The 19,235-nt window shown below is 37.1% G+C and overlaps 1 protein-coding gene across 1 annotated transcript; it reads right to left on the bottom strand.

Moving 5' to 3' along the window:
- Nucleotides 1-800: 800 nt before the first annotated feature.
- On the bottom strand, nt 801-18,693 carry LOC113011204 (macrophage mannose receptor 1-like). Its single transcript, XM_026150640.2, has 31 exons — nt 18,479-18,693; nt 17,929-18,285; nt 17,519-17,689; nt 17,222-17,377; nt 16,353-16,475; nt 15,773-15,910; nt 15,497-15,679; nt 14,306-14,460; nt 13,546-13,659; nt 12,798-12,913; nt 11,112-11,260; nt 10,823-11,022; nt 10,509-10,645; nt 10,181-10,253; nt 9,871-10,024; nt 9,686-9,724; nt 8,960-9,123; nt 8,788-8,849; nt 8,215-8,315; nt 7,833-7,978; nt 7,618-7,726; nt 6,401-6,525; nt 5,816-5,839; nt 5,391-5,493; nt 4,895-5,127; nt 3,633-3,798; nt 3,365-3,532; nt 3,167-3,286; nt 2,902-3,072; nt 2,585-2,614; nt 801-2,491 (listed from the first exon to the last, which is right to left on the bottom strand). Exons 1-31 carry the CDS (start codon nt 18,555-18,557, stop codon nt 2,241-2,243), a joined length of 4,317 nt encoding a protein of 1,438 aa, XP_026006425.2. The 5' UTR covers nt 18,558-18,693; the 3' UTR covers nt 801-2,240.
- Between the last annotated feature and the right edge of the window lie 542 nt (nt 18,694-19,235).

The following is a 19,235-nucleotide window of genomic DNA, read 5'->3' as shown; positions in this document are numbered from 1 at the left end:
GTCCCACGTCCACTGTGAGCAACCATCTTTGAACAGAGGCGGTGGTTTACGACACCATCTGTCTGCCATCTATAATCCAGTTGTGAGATCCCTTCCCAGACGCCTTAACGCCCACTCAAATCCTGGGCCATCTGACCTCAGGAAATCACATGATAGGGTGGGGCCAGGTTTCACAATGAGCTCACCCGAAACCCTCGCTGATTGGGACCCACACCTGCTTTCACACCTTGGCTCATGTGATTAGGTAGAGGATCATCAGGGGGTCCTTTGTCCCTCTTTGGGGGGGAAACTCCCACTGGGTTTAAATCTGGGACTCTCCACCATTTGACCTTAGAACTGAAGAAGCTTCTTGGATGAGAGGTGAAACGTCTTCAAGCAACTCAAAGAAGTCCAGACTGAGAACCTTCACAGACACAGCCAATTACAGTTATTTATCTTCTACAGCATAGTGGCTAATTAAAAATTGAAACACTGTTTAGAGGCCCTAGTTAAGAGGAAGTGGGTAGTGGAACTCTGAGAAATGAACCCTAACGAAGAGGAAGAAATCCAAAAATTTAGCAGCTGAGATGTCAAATTATAAACTGCTTAGTAGACAAAATAGCTGGGTAAGAGTGACAGTAAGAGAAATTTGCAGGTTTCAGCATCAAAACATTAATTGTGCCGTCATGTGAATATTATTGCCTGTTTTTTCAAACTGAATAGGTCTTACTTGCTTGTTTTATTAAGCATGAATCATGATGATATGAATACAACTTGTGTCAACTTATTGTCATGAATCACAGACAAAGAAGGTAGACAGGTTAAACAGAACAAAACTTTAATTCAGCAGGTTGAGCAAGTCCACAGCAAACAACAAAGCTACAAAAGCATACAAAAATCCCAAATGTTACAATGTTAGAATTTACAAGTTGATGCAGAAACTCAGAAAAATGCTCAATACCATTTTTGACAGCTATAGCCACTACTGTGGGACAGACTGTTAATCTGCCCAGGTTGTACCTTGCCTCTAGACCACCCCCAACCCTAAACTGGATAAGCAAGTGCAAATGGTTAAATGGATAGCCACTAACTGACATTTTGACTTTTTTTTTTGCAATTTTCTGTAGGAAAATTTACATTTTTATGTGTTATGATGGTCTGTTTCTCTTCCATTGTTAATTGCCTTTTTCTTGCCATTTTCTTTAGCAACACACTACTTTCTGCAGTACAATACTGTTCAACCGATGCTCAGTTGGTAGGTACCACAGTGTATTGCAACACTGAGACAGAAAGGGTTGTAAGTAATGCAGAAAAGTTGGAACACCTGTAGGAATTAGTAGTAGCTTTCAAGGCTGGGTCAACCTCCATTGCTGCAGAACAGCTTTAAATTGTTGACTCATTTTGTCTTCGTTGAAAAAAGCCTGTTTGTATAATTCTGAAATGTTTATTATTTTTCAGTTTTGGTTAACCTTACATTTTTTCTAACCTCTGGCAGTTCATTACTTGCCTTTGTACCATTTCAAGCTATATATTGGACTTGAACAAATTTAATTGCAATAAAGAACTTGAAAAATTGGGGTATTCTAAAACTTTTGGCCGGTAGTGTATTAAAGTCTGAATATTTAAGAACTGGTGATCTACTGGAATTTTCCACACAACCATCTCTAGGATTTATAGAGAATGGTCTGAAAAAGAGAAAATATCCAGTGAGCTGCAGTTCTGTGGATGATAATGCCTCATTGATGTAAGAGGTCAGTGGAGAATGATGATGCTACTACAACTTGACAGGAAGGCAAGAGTAACTCAAATAATTTCTGAATGTATAACATGTAAAGCCTTGAAGCAGATGGACTACAGCAGCCTGTCAGCTTGCACAATAGAAGAAAAATGTTGCCTGGTCTGGTGAGTCTGAGCTCTTGTTGTGAAATTTGGATGGTATGGTTAGAATCTAATTTCAGCAACATGAAACCATGGATCCTTCCTGATTTGTCTTGATATTTCAGGTTGCTGCATGCATATATGATTGTTGACTAGGACATGCATTAAACTCCATTTACCCTACCTTTTATCCTAACCATAACTGAAATAACAAAAGCCAGCATTTGTGTAACCTACATTCACAGAATATGATAATATGAGATGATTCTCACCTTTTATTTTCCAGTAAGCCATTATGTGCTACTTGCTGCCACCTCAGCTCAAATTTTTATAACATACTAGGAAATCATATGGGCCATGCAAATGAGCCCAAAATATTTAAATTACATACTGATTAAATCTCCAGTGTTCTCTTCTGCTGCATTCTCTACTAGTATACTGGTGTCAGCTTGCTCAGGCTGTGACACCCTACTACTGAAGAAGAGCGGGTTATCGAAGGTGTTAGGGGCGGGTAACTGATGACCAAATTTCTTAAAGATGAAGACAGCAGTGACTGCCACCACTGCAATCCCAGTAATGACTAACACAACTGCAGTGGTTATATAGACACGCTGATGATGAGGTAATCCAGTTTCTATACAGAGTGAAAAAGTAGATGGTAATCAGCTAAAAAAAACATTTGTAACAATTTTACATAAAATAAATAGATAAAAGAGGTGTTACTTACGGGCTGGTGGTGATGGCGTTGGTAGTAATACTGCAAAAGAAAAAGAACAAATAAGATACTTTATTTAAAAAAAGTAGCTCTACTTCATTTCAAAGTAAAAATAAATTGTTCAAGATTCTTGTGGAGTAAACAGGCATTTATAAATGGATCTAATTTTGACTGTGCACTCAAGATTCTGACCCACAAGAGGTATTTCTTTCAGCTTTTGGATTCATATGACTGTGTTATGTATGCAGTCAAAGTCTTACAACTGATTTGAATCAGCATTATAAAAAGGAAAAAAAGAAAAACACTGCAATAAATAAAGATTACTTTACCTTTTGGTGTCTTGCAGATGTAAGGTCTATAATTCCATATTTCGATATCCTTCCATGTCCCATCTGATGTACTAATCTCTCCTGTGCGCGATCCAAAGCTCATATTAAAAGGTTGACCTTCAGCCCAGTTAGTGTAACCCATGGCTGTTCTGTCCACCCAGAGCCATTCCTCTGCAGGCAAATAGACAAAAAAAAGAGATGTAAAAATGTAATTTTTTTCCCCAAAATAATATTTTTAAAGAACATAGCAAAAATAATAAATCACCTTTGTGTTGTTTTTTAAACAGGCCAATCCAGAAAGATGTGAAGCCATCTTGAAAAGTTCTCAGGTTAATTTCTAGAAATTTTTGCTCAGAGGAATCTTCAATGCTGGCAAGCATTCCACCTTAACAAAACAAATCAGTTGTTAATGAAAACTACAGCAATTTATTGCATAAACGTGTCTTTCACATAGGTTGCCTACCATGTGCTACACAGGTGGTGGATGCTTCTCTCCAGTGTGTTTGCTCTGTAATAAAAATATAACAATAACCCCTGAATGGTACCCAGATATAGTTCTTGTTTTCTATTGTTGCCTCTGGGTCTTGAGGGCAAACTCCTGGAAAAATGGTTGACTCTGTTGGCAGCACATCTGTGAATGAGGTAATGTCAATGGGATCAATTAATTACATTCTTTTAAAACTGTGTTGTCAAAACAGTATCTTTCAAACTGTGTGTGTGTTTGGTCGTACCTGTAGACTTCATGCAAACACTCATTAGTGTCTCATTACAGTGAGCGGTTTTCCATTTTCCATCCACATCCATGTATACACAGCTTCTGTCCTTTCTTGGTTCATTTGTACCCCATCGACTGAATATTAAATGCCATCCATCAACATATCTGAAAGAACCATTGATCTGAAAGCAAAGATTAATGAGACAGCAGTTACCGATATTTTCTGGTTTTCAGGAATATCTGCCTTAGTAAGCTTAACTGCATGGAGGGTAAAACAGTCAATAAAAAGAGATTTCTTTCTGTTAAAACAGTTGAATTAAACTAGCATGGTGATCTATACTGCTTAAAAAAATCCTACAGAGGTTGCATAGGTAGTCCAGCTCCTTCAGGATGGCACATCAATATGTGCCATTTCCAGAAGGTTTGCTGTGTCTCCCAGCTCAGTCTCAAGAACACGGAGGAGAATCCAAAGAGACATGCAGTTACTCTAAGAGGTGCTGTTGCTCAACATGCCTTCCTCTCACAGAGAATCTCCCTGCTGGAGCAGGGATGCTGCACTGCCACACTGCTTATTTAATGAATGCCGAATTTAAGAGTGTTCTTGAGTTTGTTGGTGTTACGTGCAACTGCTTCTTTACATCACATTTATTGGTACCTTCCTTAAATGTAGTCAAGTTAGCCAGTGCTTTATAACAGTCAGCCATTTCCAACCATGATTGAGAGTACAGAATGTAAACACACAGTAACTTCAAATGTGTTTGCCTAATGCTGGAAGATTTATTGTCAAAAGGGATGGCTAGATTTAGCTGACATTAGGTAACAGGTTAATACTGGTCACTATTACATTAACGGACTATTATTGCGGCCAAAAAACTGAAAACCATCCCATTGGTGTGGTGCATTTCTAGCTAGAACGGAATCACAACATCAGCTAGCTCTAGACTTTTAATAAGAAATGTCAGCTGAGGCTGGCTCCATCCTCCAACATCCTTATATTGGATAATAAGAAGAGGATGGATCACAATCTCAGTTCAAATTTATCATGCAAAAATTGTGCTGGATAAATAACTGAATGAGTGGATAAATAACTGGACCAGTATATTTATCCATCAATGACAATTTCATTCTCATAATCACAGATTATTTAGTTAGATAAAATCTTTGTTGGAACAATTTATTGTACCCATAGGTAAGTTTTAGAATTTTTACCAGAGTCAGTTTCAAACTGGTTGACCTATTATTGAGCTATGTACTTTTTATAGGTTTTTATAAGTTTACCTGCACTTTGTGTAATCCAAACCAAAGAGGAGCCTTGAGATTCAGCGCCATGAGCTCAACATAAGCTTGCATCCACTCATTCCTCAGGCTAGCTAGGAGGGCATCGTCATTTTTACAGTACTCTGCAGCTTTATCCCAATTCATTTGTTGAGGAATAACCTTAATGGAATCATTGAGTATTTTGATGTAGTTAGTAGAAATTGTTGGTTCTGGAGAATCTGGGTGAGATGTGTCTGTTGAGGATTAGAATAGAAACAATTTTATTTATTGACTTTTTTTTACATAACAAACCTCTCTACGGTACTCTTAAAACTATTACAGCTTTTGTCAATGTGGAATCATACTCTTGATCATAGATTTTATATATCACTTATAGATATAGATATTAATTATAGGACTAAAAAAGTCAAAACATATTTTTAGTTGTTTTAGAGAGTCTGATGAAGCTGCAGCTGAAGTTGGGTGGCAACAGGCCTGGGGTTAGAAATGGACTCACCAAGATTTCGATGACAGATAAATCCATTGGTGTCATTGCATGACTTTTGAATCCATTTCCCAATACCAACCAAAGGCTTGGTATTGATCACAAAACAGTTTTTCTGTGGAAACAGAGTTGGGTCAACAGAATGATGCTATGTGGTGACACAGGGAATTTACATATACTTCTACATACAATATACTGTATTATTGGTTACTGTCTAATCATCAGAGCAGATTATATTAGGAAAGTTTTCTTTCTTATTTTATTTAAACATGCAAACATTTGAGTGCCCTTGCATAATATATAGCTATATAAATAACAGATAAATAATTAAATAGTAGTTCTGTCACTGTAGAACTTGTAAAATACAACAAGAACTGTAAACTGTCATGCCATAAAGTGTCACTGTACTTTACAAATAAGTTTTAAAAACTACTTACCATTTGATCGTACCAATACCAATACTGCAATGTAAACACAGAGATTTTAAATATTTATACAAGAATATACAGTTATAGATTATTTCTAAGTATCTGACCCTTCACAATAGGTAATTATATTCTGTATCTACATGGTGCAAGTACACTGCTCAAAGTTAAAGAAACACTTTTTAAACAAAGTATAGCATCGAGTCAGTGTAAGTTCTGGGATACTGATCATTTAATAAGCAGAGAAGGCTGTTAATTGGTTTCAGCTGATTTGCTGTTAATAACATTATCAACAGGTGCACTAGTGAGGCAACAGTGAGACACCCTCCAAAACGGGAATGGTTTACCCTCACATTTTTTTCCCTGCTCATCTTTCTCTTTGTTTTTTCACTAGTTTTGTCATTGACTAGAGTTAGTGTCACTACTGGTAGCATGAGGCCATACCTGGACCCTACAGAGGTTGCACATATAGTTATGGTTGTTCACTTTTAATGAGTATAATGTTTTCTCAGAAAGAGAAACACAATAATTTATTATTATAATTCATTCATTTAATTATTCATTAGTTAATGTATATATTTAGATTATCCCACGTACATTATTACCCAAATTGGTATATGACTTTGGTTGTCCATCAGTCCAGTAAGTTTTCCACTGTGACCGAAATAAACCAATCCACAAGTCTGTAGTAGGTGCATCAACCATTTGAGACAGTAGAAACACTGAAAATGTAGACAAAGATTTATGGTTGAGATACAGTGGCTTGCAAAAGTATTCGGCCCCCTTGAACTTTTCCACATTTTGTCACATTACAGCCACAAACATGAATCAATTTTATGGGAATTCCACGTGAAAGACCAATACAGAGTGGTGTACACGTGAGAAGTGGAATGAAAATCATACATGATTCCAAACATTTTTTACAAATAAATAACTGCAAAGTGGGGTGTGTGTAATTATTCAGCCCCCTTTGGTCTGAGTGCAGTCAGCTGCCCATAGACATTGCCTGATGAGTGTTAATGACTAAATAGAGTGCACCTGTGTGTAATCTAATGTCAGTACAAATACAGCTGCTCTGTGACGGCCTCAGAGGCTGTCTAAGAGAATATTGGGAGCAACAACACCATGAAATCCAAAGGACACACCAGACAGGTCAGGGATAAAGTTATTGAGAAATTTAAAGCAGGCTTAGGCTACAAAAATATTTCCCAAGCCTTGAACATCCCACAGAGCCCTGTTCAAGCGATCATTCAGAAATGGAAGGAGTATGGCACAACTGTAAACCTACCAAGACAAGGCCGTCCACCTAAACTCACAGGCCGAACAAGGCGAGCCCTGATCAGAAATGCAGCCAAGAGGCCCATGGTGACTCTGGACGAGCCGCAGAGATCTACAGCTCAGGTGGGGGAATCTGTCCATAGGACAACTATTAGTCGTGCACTGCACAAAGTTGGCCTTTATGGAAGAGTGGCAAGAAGAAAGCCATTATTTAAAGAAAACCATAAGAAGTCCCGTTTGCAGTTTGCCACAAGCTATGTGGGGACACAGCAAACATGTGGAAGAAGGTGCTCTGGTCAGATGAGACCAAAATGGAACTTTTCAATAAAATTGATTCATGTTTGTATTTTCTTGCTAAAGTGCACCGTGGTATCAGTTCTAACTTGTAGGTATGCCAGAACTGCACAACAACAGAAATTCAGTGGTAATTTTAGCTACTAAGAGCAGATATCTGCAATGACAGTAAATGGACCACATAAGAGGAGAAGTTCACAAGATCTAAATACATATTTGAGTAAAATGAAAATGAAACAAACCTTCCACCTGTCTTGAAGTAATAGATGCCAATTGTCCACCTTTTTGTTTGCATTTTTCCCTTGCATCTTGCCACGTTAAATTCTGATTCTTAAAAATTATGCTGTAACACTAAAATTGAAACATGAAAAAGATCAATATAGTGTTCCAAGCACTGAGAACATATCCCTTCAACAGTAAATAACAGAAAAATTAAAAGACATGAAAGATATCTGACCTTAGAGTTAAATTTTTTCCAAGGGGGTGGACATCCACCTTTTGGGGACACTGTAGGCACTGCAGCAGTGGTGTTTGTGGGAGTTGAGCTGCTGCGCTTACAAAAGGACGCATACTCAAGCCCACAGTTGGAGTCATGCCAGAATCCTGCTAGCCATTTGAGTATAGTAAATTAATCATATAATCAACTCGAATGATAGATTTTAAAAAATCAAATCAACTCTATCTTTAATCAGTTTTGATATCACACAAGCCAGCTATCAGTTCTTGTAGTTTATGTAATAAGCAGAATCATGATCAGAATACATGGTTGTAGAGGTGCTCTAAAAACTCTCTATGGGCTCTTCTTGTTATGGCTATACCTATTATTTCGGTACACTCACCATTATGATGTGTCATGACAGCACAGTTTTCATCAAAGTTCTTGAATTCAGGTTGATTTTCATCCCACCTTTGAAACACCACTTGAGAACCATCCATCCACCTTAATGTAAAAAGACACATGGTTTAAATATGTCTGTAAAAACTTATATTACCAACACAGTCACATACTGGTTTAAGTAAAAGTACTCTTTGCCTTCTTCCTTTTAGTCACAGTTTTTTGGTTTTAGTTATAGTACCTGAATTAAGTTAGTAAGAAAGATAGCAAACTGGAATAGTAACTGATTCATTTTACAAATATTAATTAAAAGTTAAAGATCACAAACAGAAATGTAAATTAACCACAATTTACAGTTAATATGTATTTAGGTAGTTAATAGGTAATTTTGTCTCTGTATACTAGCCATCAGATTTTATATCAAACAATCAAGATATGATTAAATGAAATTAAAACTGGTATACTCGTACATCTGGCATGCTGCCTTGCACTAAGTACTCTCTATTTTTAACATGGTGTCACATAAATTTAAGTTTATTTTGTTGCATTTAAATTTTATAAATCAATTCATACTCACTGAAATGTTCCATCAAGATCTACAGATAGGCCAATCCAAGAATTCTCATAACCTGTTGAAATCTGCACAAAAGCATGGATGCATAGTAAAACTGTCTGTGTGGAAGTTTCAGTTTGTTCAGTTACACCTTACCCATTGCCTTGGTAAATCTTTTACAAATGCCATTGCCTACCTGTTTCCATAAAAATATCCTTTCTGCTTCACTGTTGATAGATACCAGGTCACCATGCCTCTGTCTGCAGAACGTACGAGCGTCCTCCATGGCCATCGCCTTTTCATTAATGTAATACTGAGCCCCATTCCATTCTAGCCACCCATCAGAGGTCGTGTTATACTCTGAGAATAGATAAGAAATGTGCATGTGTGTGGTTCTCTGGTTGAATTTAGGAAACTAGTACTATGTTAGGAAAAAAAAAACCCACTGTAAATATAGCTGATGAGCAGATTTTAAAGTGAACAATTTTTTAAGTAAAAAAAATCTGCATGTTTTTGATCTTATGCTCACACTACATAGTTCACTTTCTTCACTGTAAGTTTTATACTCATACTGTATCAATCAGGTAAACAGATGTTTTGTTTTTTTGTTTTTTTAACCAATATCTCATTATCTTACGAGACTTCAGAAGAGCAACTTTAGGTTCCTATTTATATTTTGGATTTGTTGTTGGGTTACATTAAACAATGTATTATATGAGTTATCATATATAATTCTACATGGCATTCTACAAGAAAAACAAAATTAATAATACTGTTTGGCCACAGATATTCGCCATGCAGTAAATCAGCATCCATTAGTTTCGTGTCAGCATAGTATGCCTCATGGCCTGGTAATCATAATAGAAAGTCAAAAGTCATGTAAAGATGCTGACCGCCAATGTGGTCAAATTCCTCAACATACCAGGGGTGACAGGGTCTGGAGCCGGCTTTGGGGTGACTCCTGTAAAGGTATAAAAACAAAATAGTGTTGAATTACTAGTGACCACCTCCAGCTTGACATTGTGAGAATACATGAGGCCGACAACAATAAATGTCTAGTTCAAAAATATGTTGCAAAGGAATTTTAGAACTGTGACCATGCTTTACCTGCGTGGATCTGACAAATCCAGTTATTGTACTTCTCACAGGGCACATCACTCCAAAGCAAAATGTTATCCCAATACACGGGTTCTACTTCAACACACAATTCAGCGTTATTTTTATTGTTTGGTTCTCCATCTTTCCAGTCTTGGAAGTTTACCTTTATACAAAAACAAGATAATTATTAATAGTAGTAGTATTTGTATCAGTTGTAATAGTAGCTGTAACATTATTAATGTTAATAATCATCATCTTGATCGTTATCATCATTTAGGCTACATAAACCATTGTAGAGAGTTAAAAACTGTAAACTCACCGGGGATCTATCACTCCATACATAACCTGTGTCTGGGTCAGGAGCACTAAGTCCAATCCAGTATTGATTAGGCCTATAATGGACAAATGTATGTTCCAAAGTTTAATACTTGATTTAGCACTCTCTGGAGGAATGGTGCACTAGTCTGCAAAAATATGACCATCATTGAACAATCATTGAGGATAAAATGGGGGTGGCTTCTACATCAGTAATTAATTACATTATATATATAAAAAATACTGTATTTTTAATCTTTTGTAATGATAAAAATCTATACAAAACATTTTCATCTTATGTAGCTCTAACTGTAGACCAGAAAACACTATACCAATGATTGTAGATGTTATTGTATGTCCGTAGTAAATCAGCACCGCTGTGAATGCTGACTAGGTCTCCTCCAATGGCTCTGCAGTAATCTCTAGCCTCGTACCAGGTCTTTCTCTTTTCTGAAGCCTCTGGAAAGATCTTAAACAAAATATAAGAAACTGAATTGTGATCTGAAGCTTTGGTAATATTTGTACATTTAAAACTATATACTAAACTTGGGCAGCCATCTCTGTTTTTATGTCATCCCTATTATGAATAAGTTCAATAGAATTATATACACACACATAGGGAGAGAGAGAGAGAGACATGCTGCACCTTATAACAGATGCCTCTGGATTGCATCTTAATCCATCCATCTGTGCAGTTAGGTGTGGCAGTGGTTGGTGGAGCAGGGGTTAAAGCTGCCCCCTCTGCCAGGTGTTTGCAGATGTATTTTTCCTTATTGGTACAGGGCAACACATCCCAAAGGCCAGCAGAATGCCCAGTTGCCATAGCAACACAACCCTGCACGTGACCTTGTGTTATAAAAGAAAATGTTAGCTGTCATTTGTGAAGACACCTGCCAACTATAGTTTACATATAGATCATGAGATTGTTTCATTACCTGGCATATGAGTGTTCCAGTGAGTATATCTCGCGTAGGCATTGTTGGTCCACATAAAATATTCTCTGTTTTTCAGGTTTGAGAGACCTATCCAGAAGTGTTTCTCTGGCCTCAGCCCCACCAAACTTACAAGGAAAGTATTATCCACCCTGGAAATATTTACACAAGTTAGATTACAGACTGCCTGCAACTTGATACATTGGTGTGAAAAAGTGATTATCCCCTTGATGATTTGCTTAATATTTTTCCCACACTTAAATGTTTCAAATCATCAAACAAATTTTAATATTTGGCAAAGACAACACAAGTGAACATAAAATACAGTTTAACATGAAGGCGTTTATTATTAAGGAGAAAAAATCCAAACCTACTGTGTGAAAAAGTGATTGCTCCCTATTAAGCAGTTGGGCCACCCTTAGCAGAAACAACTTGTCATGGCTTTGTGCAGGCAGGCAGGAAGAGAGGACCCAAAATGCAGCACTCACAGAGACAGAAGTAACTCAAAATACTCAGCTTTATTGCTGGGAAGAAACTGAACAAAAAACTAACTAAACTGTGAATACGGAACAAACTAAACAGGTGGGCAGGCTGGCAAACAGAACACAGAGTAAAAGTGAGGGTAGAACACGACAACTAGCAGGGAAGACGCAGACACTAAATACAAGAGGTGAACAGCGCTAAGAGGAAACAGCTGGGAGACACAGCTGACGCTGATTACACTGATGAGACAGGGAGAGCACAAAGCTGAACCCACAGACATAAGGCACAGACCTACAAAGTAAACAGGAAGTACACGACAGACAGAGAGATCCAGACGAGACACAGAATTTAACAGACGCAGACTCATGAGCAGACAAAATAACACCATGGACAGACAGAAGGAACACAGAGAAGAGGGAGCACAGAATAAACACTGGGAAACCAAATAACAAAACCTAAAAACAAGAACTCAGGAAGTACTACCAAACTAGAAACCTGAAATACTAGGATAGAAACCAAAACAAACAGTCATACTTCGTAAATTCAAAAGTAAAAGTACAAAACCAAAAACACTGGGTCACCGACCCAGGACCGTGACACAACTGCAATCAAGCTTTTGTGATAACTGGCAATGAGTGTTTCACAGTTCTGTAGAGGAATTTTCACCCACTTGCCTTTGCAGAATTGGTGTAATTCAGCCACATTGGAGGGTTTTCAAGCATGAACCATCTTTTTAACATCATCCCACAGCATCTGAATTGGATTTAGGTCATGACTCAAATGTTTTAATTTGTTTTTCTTAAACCATTAAAAGGTGGACTTTTGGTGTGTTTTAGATCAGAAATGGATTAGATTAGAAATGGCTTTGAAACCTTTTCCTTTACCAGACTGACAGATGTTAGTGAACTTATTTCTCAGGTGTTTCTTTAGATTGTGGTATGGTGTGTTGCTTTTTCAGATATTTTAGCCTGCTTCACTTTCTCAGACAGGTTCTATTTAAGTGATTTCTTGATTCAACAGATCTGCCGGTAATCAGGCATGAGTGTATTTAGTGAAACTGAACACAACTTTACAAAAAATGTGGTTAATCACAGTTAATTCGTGATTTAACAAGAGAAATCAGAAGGGGGAAAACACTTTTTACACCACTGTATATTACCTTTTTTTATGGTAAAAATTTTAGGAATCATAAAAACTTTTTTTTACCCAGTTGAAACATCAGCTAAATAAGAGTTTGAGCTCTTGCAGTCATCGTTGGCTTCATGAAACGTCTTTGTCTCAATCCCTACAAAGTAGCAGTAGGATCCATGTCTTTTCCAACCCTGCATCGCAGAGAAACAACAGTTGAAGAACTATTCAAGCCTGTCGTTAAATGCTGTCTTTGTGTACATATCTTTTTGTGATAGCAAGAAGAAAGACCCCACATGCAGAATCACTCTGCATCAGTGTGACTACTTCAAAGTCAAAGTAAACTTTATTTTCATCTCTGCTATATACAGAACAGTATATAGCGAGACGAGACGACTCCAGTTACATTCAGTGCAAAACACAAAAATAAATATAAGAAGAGTAAAAAATAAATATACACTTTAAGACTAGGGTAAAATTTTAAATGTACAATTTAAAGTTTGATAATACTTTGTATTATCCTGAGATAGCTTACTCCACTCACTCCACGTGCTAATTTAATCAAGAGAATCTGCCTGCTTTTTTTTCTTAATTGTTTTTCCTATAAACAACATCCAAATACAATTTATTTGATTAGGTATCATATCCCACGTGTATGCTGGTTTCCCAGCTATTTCTTGGACCACAGGCACAAAAGTAGCTTTAGACATTGTGCCATTTGAAATATACAACAGCCTTTACAAAACAGAAACAGATAACAGAATGTGTGCATTCAGACCAACCAGATGCAGACATTCTTTGGAAAATATATGAAAGGTTCACATACAGTTTTGCAGCCTGCGTTCAGCTCCACTTCATCTCCAGAGGGTTCAGAGTCACTTGTCTTCATGCAGATAAAGCCATGTTTCTCATCACACACACGGTCAGCCCAGTTTCCATTCTGCAAGAATGAAAAGAGCAAAATATATGTGGAAACTGAAATTAACAAGAGATAGACAGGCTGCGGTGCATATCATAAAACAAAAGCCTCATACTCTTTGATATGACTGGGTTTTTATTTTTATTTTTTTATTGTATTTCTTTTGTTTGTTTCAAAAATCATGTGAATGCGATAACTCAAAGAGGAAGTAACATAGGACTTTCAAATTCATACCATAGGTTCATCTACTAGCAGGCTGAGCAGTAGCAGGGCAGCTTCCAGAGAGTGCTAAATCATCTTTTTGCTGTGAAACTGATTTAAATTCCCTTCCTAACAATCCTACAAGAAGTTCCTGCATAACATTTCCTTTTTTATGTTTATGATGTTGAAACAATACATTTCTCACACTGTTAGAATATAGTGGAAATATGTGCTTATATACATATGTGCATAGAAGAGATTTAAAGACAGGTCCCAGACTAAACATGTGGCAAAGGTTTTGAAATTTACTTTGGCCAATATGTGTATACTGTATGTTGTGAAGTAAGGTGTGATACATAGCTGCATAGGTTTAGAGAGAGTGTTCTTTAACAGAACTGCATAGTTTTACAGAAAAACACTGGTGTGTCATAATCATCAATAATCACTCCCACACTGTGCACCTTACCTCCCCTCTGATCAGAACACAGTCTTCTTGTTCAGAGGTGACAGTTGGTTCCTGAGAGTCCCAGCTAGTGTAACTCACAGGAGAATGATCACTCCAGACAAACAGCCTCTCTCTCTTCCTGTCATTTAGTCCAATCCAGAGTTCATCAGTGGATGCTGCAGACAGAAAATAACATTAATTGTTGTATAATTTTCTTGATACATTCTGCTCATTTGCTACTTTTTAGTTGCTACTTTTACATCTAAATTTTAGACTGTTGCTAATTGTTGTCTGCCAGAATTGCTGGAAACTTTATCATATGTGAGATGTGCAGTGATACAGGGATCAGAAAACAACAGGAAGTGATTAAATGCTTATGAAGAGATAGGCATAAAGACCTGCCAAATTATTAGTCGATTCCAAAAACTAACAACTGACAAATGGTCATTATTATAAAGAGGAAGTCTACCTGTTGGCAAACAGTTGGAAATGACTATTACCTGTTGTCAGAGAACTGCATTTTCTTAAGTTGGAGGAGAGTTGTACATTGAAACTACAGCAGTAGACCTCTTTCCTAGGAAAAGATTGCTCACATTCTTATGAAGTGTGTAGCTATAAGATGTTCATTAATATCTGGGTTTGGTGTGTCTTTAACTTTTGAGTGTGATGTTCAACCCAACTTAGACATTTGGAAAATAAAGGAGAGGCAACTTCTTATGACTTAAACACAAGCTGAAAACTTCCTGGAACTTTAGCAATAACTTATGTTGGTGTTGTTTCTGGATCAACATAATAATATTGGTCCAGGACTGAAATTGCAACTGACCAATCACATTGTTATGATGTCATAGCTTTTCAACTTGGAAAAGAAAAGGGAGTGGTTAGGATTAGAGTTGGGCATCAGTATGTGATCGTGGTTTGGGTAATGGGGTTAGGATTAGAGTTTGGTGTGCGATGTGATGGTGTTTCCACATCGCAACACTATGACATCACTGCAATGTGATTGATAACAAGCAACGTTAAACCTGGACAAACATTACTTTGGTTGATCCAGAAACATACCAACATAATCATATTAGATCGTGCCTCAAAAATATTTCATTTTAAAAGGGCAGACGTGTGGGGAAATTACCAACAAGATGGATATGAAGTCTTGTGTGAAGATTATGTTGAAGGAATGCAAATGGTGCTCAGAAGTTTTTATTGCCATACCATATCCAAGTTGAGAGATGATGAAGCTTTGGTCCTCCACATTACGAATGCTTACTAGGTCTCCTCCTTCTTTACCGCAAGCTTTCTGAGCATCAGACCATTTTTTTGTTTCATTACGATAAAGGTAAAAGCAGTGGCCATTGTAGGGGATCCAGGGTGCTGTACAAAATCCACTCTCGGGAGCTATGAACCAAAAGAACAAAAGAAGAAGATCAAAGAAATAGAGTCAATCAAGTTTTTTAAGAGAAGGGTAGAGAAGGGATTTTTTTTCTATACCTTCAGTAGGTGCATCCAAAGGTCCTTCACTGTAGCAGATGTATCCCAGTTTCTTGTTACATTTTGAACTTTGCCAAGAAAACTGAACAGCGCCATCAATAATTCCACACTTATATCCTGGATTAGAAACTGGATGTCCTACAGAGCAGTGATGGTAAATGAAACTTGTCACTTATGAGATGAGACTCGGCAACTTTCCATTCACAGGATTCTCAAGATATTTAGAAGCATGGTGTGTATTGTGTATGAGCATTTTAGTTTTAGTGGAAAAGAAGTAAAGGCCTATGATTTCTACCCAAGAGTGACAAGGTTATGTGACACACAACGCCACCACAATAATTTAGCAGTGGTTGAAATTGCTGACCAGTAAAAGGTTACAGTGTGGCTAGCACACCCATGTGGAAGAAATTTATAAGAAATAGGGAAAAAATTATTTAATTGCTAACAGACAAGATTTCTTATATAAATAAAACAGATGGCAAACATGATCAAGATGAATTGATGAGATAATTTAACAATAGTAAGATAAATTATCATCAGAATGGTAACACAAGCTCCTGAAACTTGAAAGTAAACTTACCTGAATCCCAATTCAGATATGCATAAGGATTCCCATTAGACCACTTCCACACATAATCTAAATCCTGGAAGCTCAGTCCAACCCAGAGCTTGTACTCCTGTCCCCAATTTGCCCCTAATAGTGCTGTCAGTAGAGTTTAACAGACAAAAGAGACAGAGAAAACAAAAGTTACCAAGTGTAATACTCAAAACATAATCATCAGCTGGAGCAGTGTCTACAGTCTACAGACCACATATTACGTTATCATTTGTTTCATGGTTTTGCAAAATAAACTGTTTACGGCAATATTTTTTTAATCCTTTTGATGGTCACTGTAGTGGCTATATTAGTTTCTTAAAGTTCTCTCTTTCTCTTATATTTAAAATAACTACACTACGGATGGACAAGCAACTGTTTTTACGCGTTGTGGTTAGCAACAACGACGGTAAACCCAGCGTGCCAGAATATGCATAATATGTGTATTTTTAGGTGCTAAAAAATAAACCTTAGACTCAAACGTTAGAACAGACTTTTCCCAGCAGCACGCCGTGTAATAAATACTCACAAAGAAAATGGTGGCCGTTACAACTTATGTCTAAACCCTAACACTTGACTCCAGGTACACAACGCCCAGCTGAAAACACTTCAAGCAAGTTGAGTGTCCCGAGATTCACAGAATTTACATAAAAATTAAAATTTTTGTGATATATATATATTTCGTTGTTGTGACGATAAATGTCTTAAATTGGAGTACAAAATTTTGGTCACATCGCATAGCCCTAACACAGTAACTTTAATGTTTCAAGTTTTAGCTATTTGTCAAACCTCAGCTTAAATGAAATGTTTTGTTTTCAATATATTCAGTGTAGTGTGGAGACTTGTCTCCTTACCTGAAATATAAGCCTGCTCATGAGGATTGCTGATACTGAGCAGGGAGGCACTCTGCTGTTTGCAGCTGGCATCAGCCTGATCCCAGGTCAGCGCTGACTGTGTGTTCAGCTGATAAGATGCTCCTGTTGTAGGGTCTTTGTTCCAGGTTTCTTTGGCTGTGACACAAACACAGTTAAGGTATTATAGTGTTACACTGAACTTGTACCTCAAGATGGCGTTCCTCAACATTTAAATTTGGATGTCCAGGTTCTGCTTATTACTCTGAAAACCTGTATTAGAATTTGTTGTGTACTTACAGTTAGTTGGGCAGTAACCCCAGAGTTCATGATCATATTTTGTTTCAACCGCACACCATTTACGGTTCCCTGGAGAGTCAAATGCAGTGCACTCCGAATACCAATTGCTTTTGTAAAAGAAAGGAAACATGCACGGCCTCCCAGCTGCATTTCCTTCAATGGTGTAAAGTTCTGAAGGACCAAAATAAGGAAAACATATAAGAAAAGAACAAAGAATAGCTTGAATAGTTTAAGCAAAATGATACTTTTATCATTTATCAACATCTTGTAATCATTTGACACACTATCTTTGCATTACAATTATTTTGGAACTAAATATGAAAATCTACAAATTTATTATGCCACTAATATTATTTCCATAAAAGTTATCATGAATTACTTTACAATGTATTTTTATTTATTTCATTTACCTGTATATGTTCTTGTGCAAGCACCGCTGGAAGTCCCAGAAATTGTAAGGTGGCTATTGGGCACAACTTTATTTGAGAGCACAGCTGTGTTATCGGCAGTGAGGTCAATGTAAAGTTCTTGGCCTTTGAGAGCGATCACAGTTTCATTCATGCATTCCCACTTTTGGAGCTCACTGGTTTCATCACAATCATACAGGTTTACTTCACTGCCCACAGTTTTTCCCTGAACACCCAGGCACTTGTTCTTATTCTGAACCAAAAGTCGATCCCCAGATGTCCAGCGAATGTCATTGCAGTGGTTATTTAATTTTACCAAACAAAAACCAGTGGCCCTGTTAATTAGTTGAAATTGGGAATCTGTAGAGAAAAAAATATTGAAAAACAGTACTGTTGGAGATGTAAAAAATAAAGAATAGGTTATACAGGATTATAGAGAAATAGAGGACATAACAATCTTACATATAGTACAGATAGGCAGGACATTAATTATGCACGATACTCTGTAAAAGGCTTAGGAAAAAAAATAAAATTAATAGTTGAATTACAGTACCATTTGAAGCCAAACAGACAAATGTTTGGATGAGAAGTACAAAAGCTGTAGAAGTTATCCTCATTGTTAGTATTCCCATTCCTATGTCTTATATTTTTATATGAGCTACTTGCACAGGACCTAAACATATGATTAGGTCCTGTGCAATGATTGTCGACCATGAGTCTTTATATATCCTGTCTTGCCTCATCATGATGAGTGATGTTTCACAAGAAGAAGGGAGGGAAAGTTACTGTGAATTTTGCTAAGGACAACTGAGCAAACAGTGTAGATAAATAACCTTGAAACTCTTTGGTTGAAATAGTAAAAGTAAAATATTAATTAAAGTTAAAACTTCACTTTATAGATACATGTAAGTGAACTCTCCAACTATGATAGATACAAACTCAAAAACTCAACATAAATTTGTGGTGTACAGTATTTTCCCTAAAGAAAACACTAACAATAAAAATACAGAATAGTTTGTCATGTAGTCATCTGAGTAGATATCGACATGAAGCTAGGATAGGTTTTCATCATCTGAGTGATTCATCAGTTGTGTTAGAAAGATACAGGGACTCAGATTGTGATTTAAGTGTTGCGGAGTTGCAACAGTTGCGGCCAGAGTTGTGTCTTCAGCCAGTAGTTTGACTCTGAGGGAAAAAATAAATCTTGTGTACCCCATTGCAGTGTGAGTGTGGTGGTCCCTTACTGGTCGATATTAGAGCTTACCACGTTCTGGTACTTAAGCCATTTTGGGCCGTACATAACATAAGCA

The sequence above is a fragment of the Astatotilapia calliptera genome, chromosome 18 (genome assembly GCF_964374335.1).
Source record: "Astatotilapia calliptera chromosome 18, fAstCal68.1, whole genome shotgun sequence".
NCBI lineage: Eukaryota > Metazoa > Chordata > Actinopteri > Cichliformes > Cichlidae > Astatotilapia > Astatotilapia calliptera.
The sequence above is the reverse complement of the archived record's forward strand: the minus strand, read 5'-3'. Positions and strand labels throughout refer to the sequence as shown.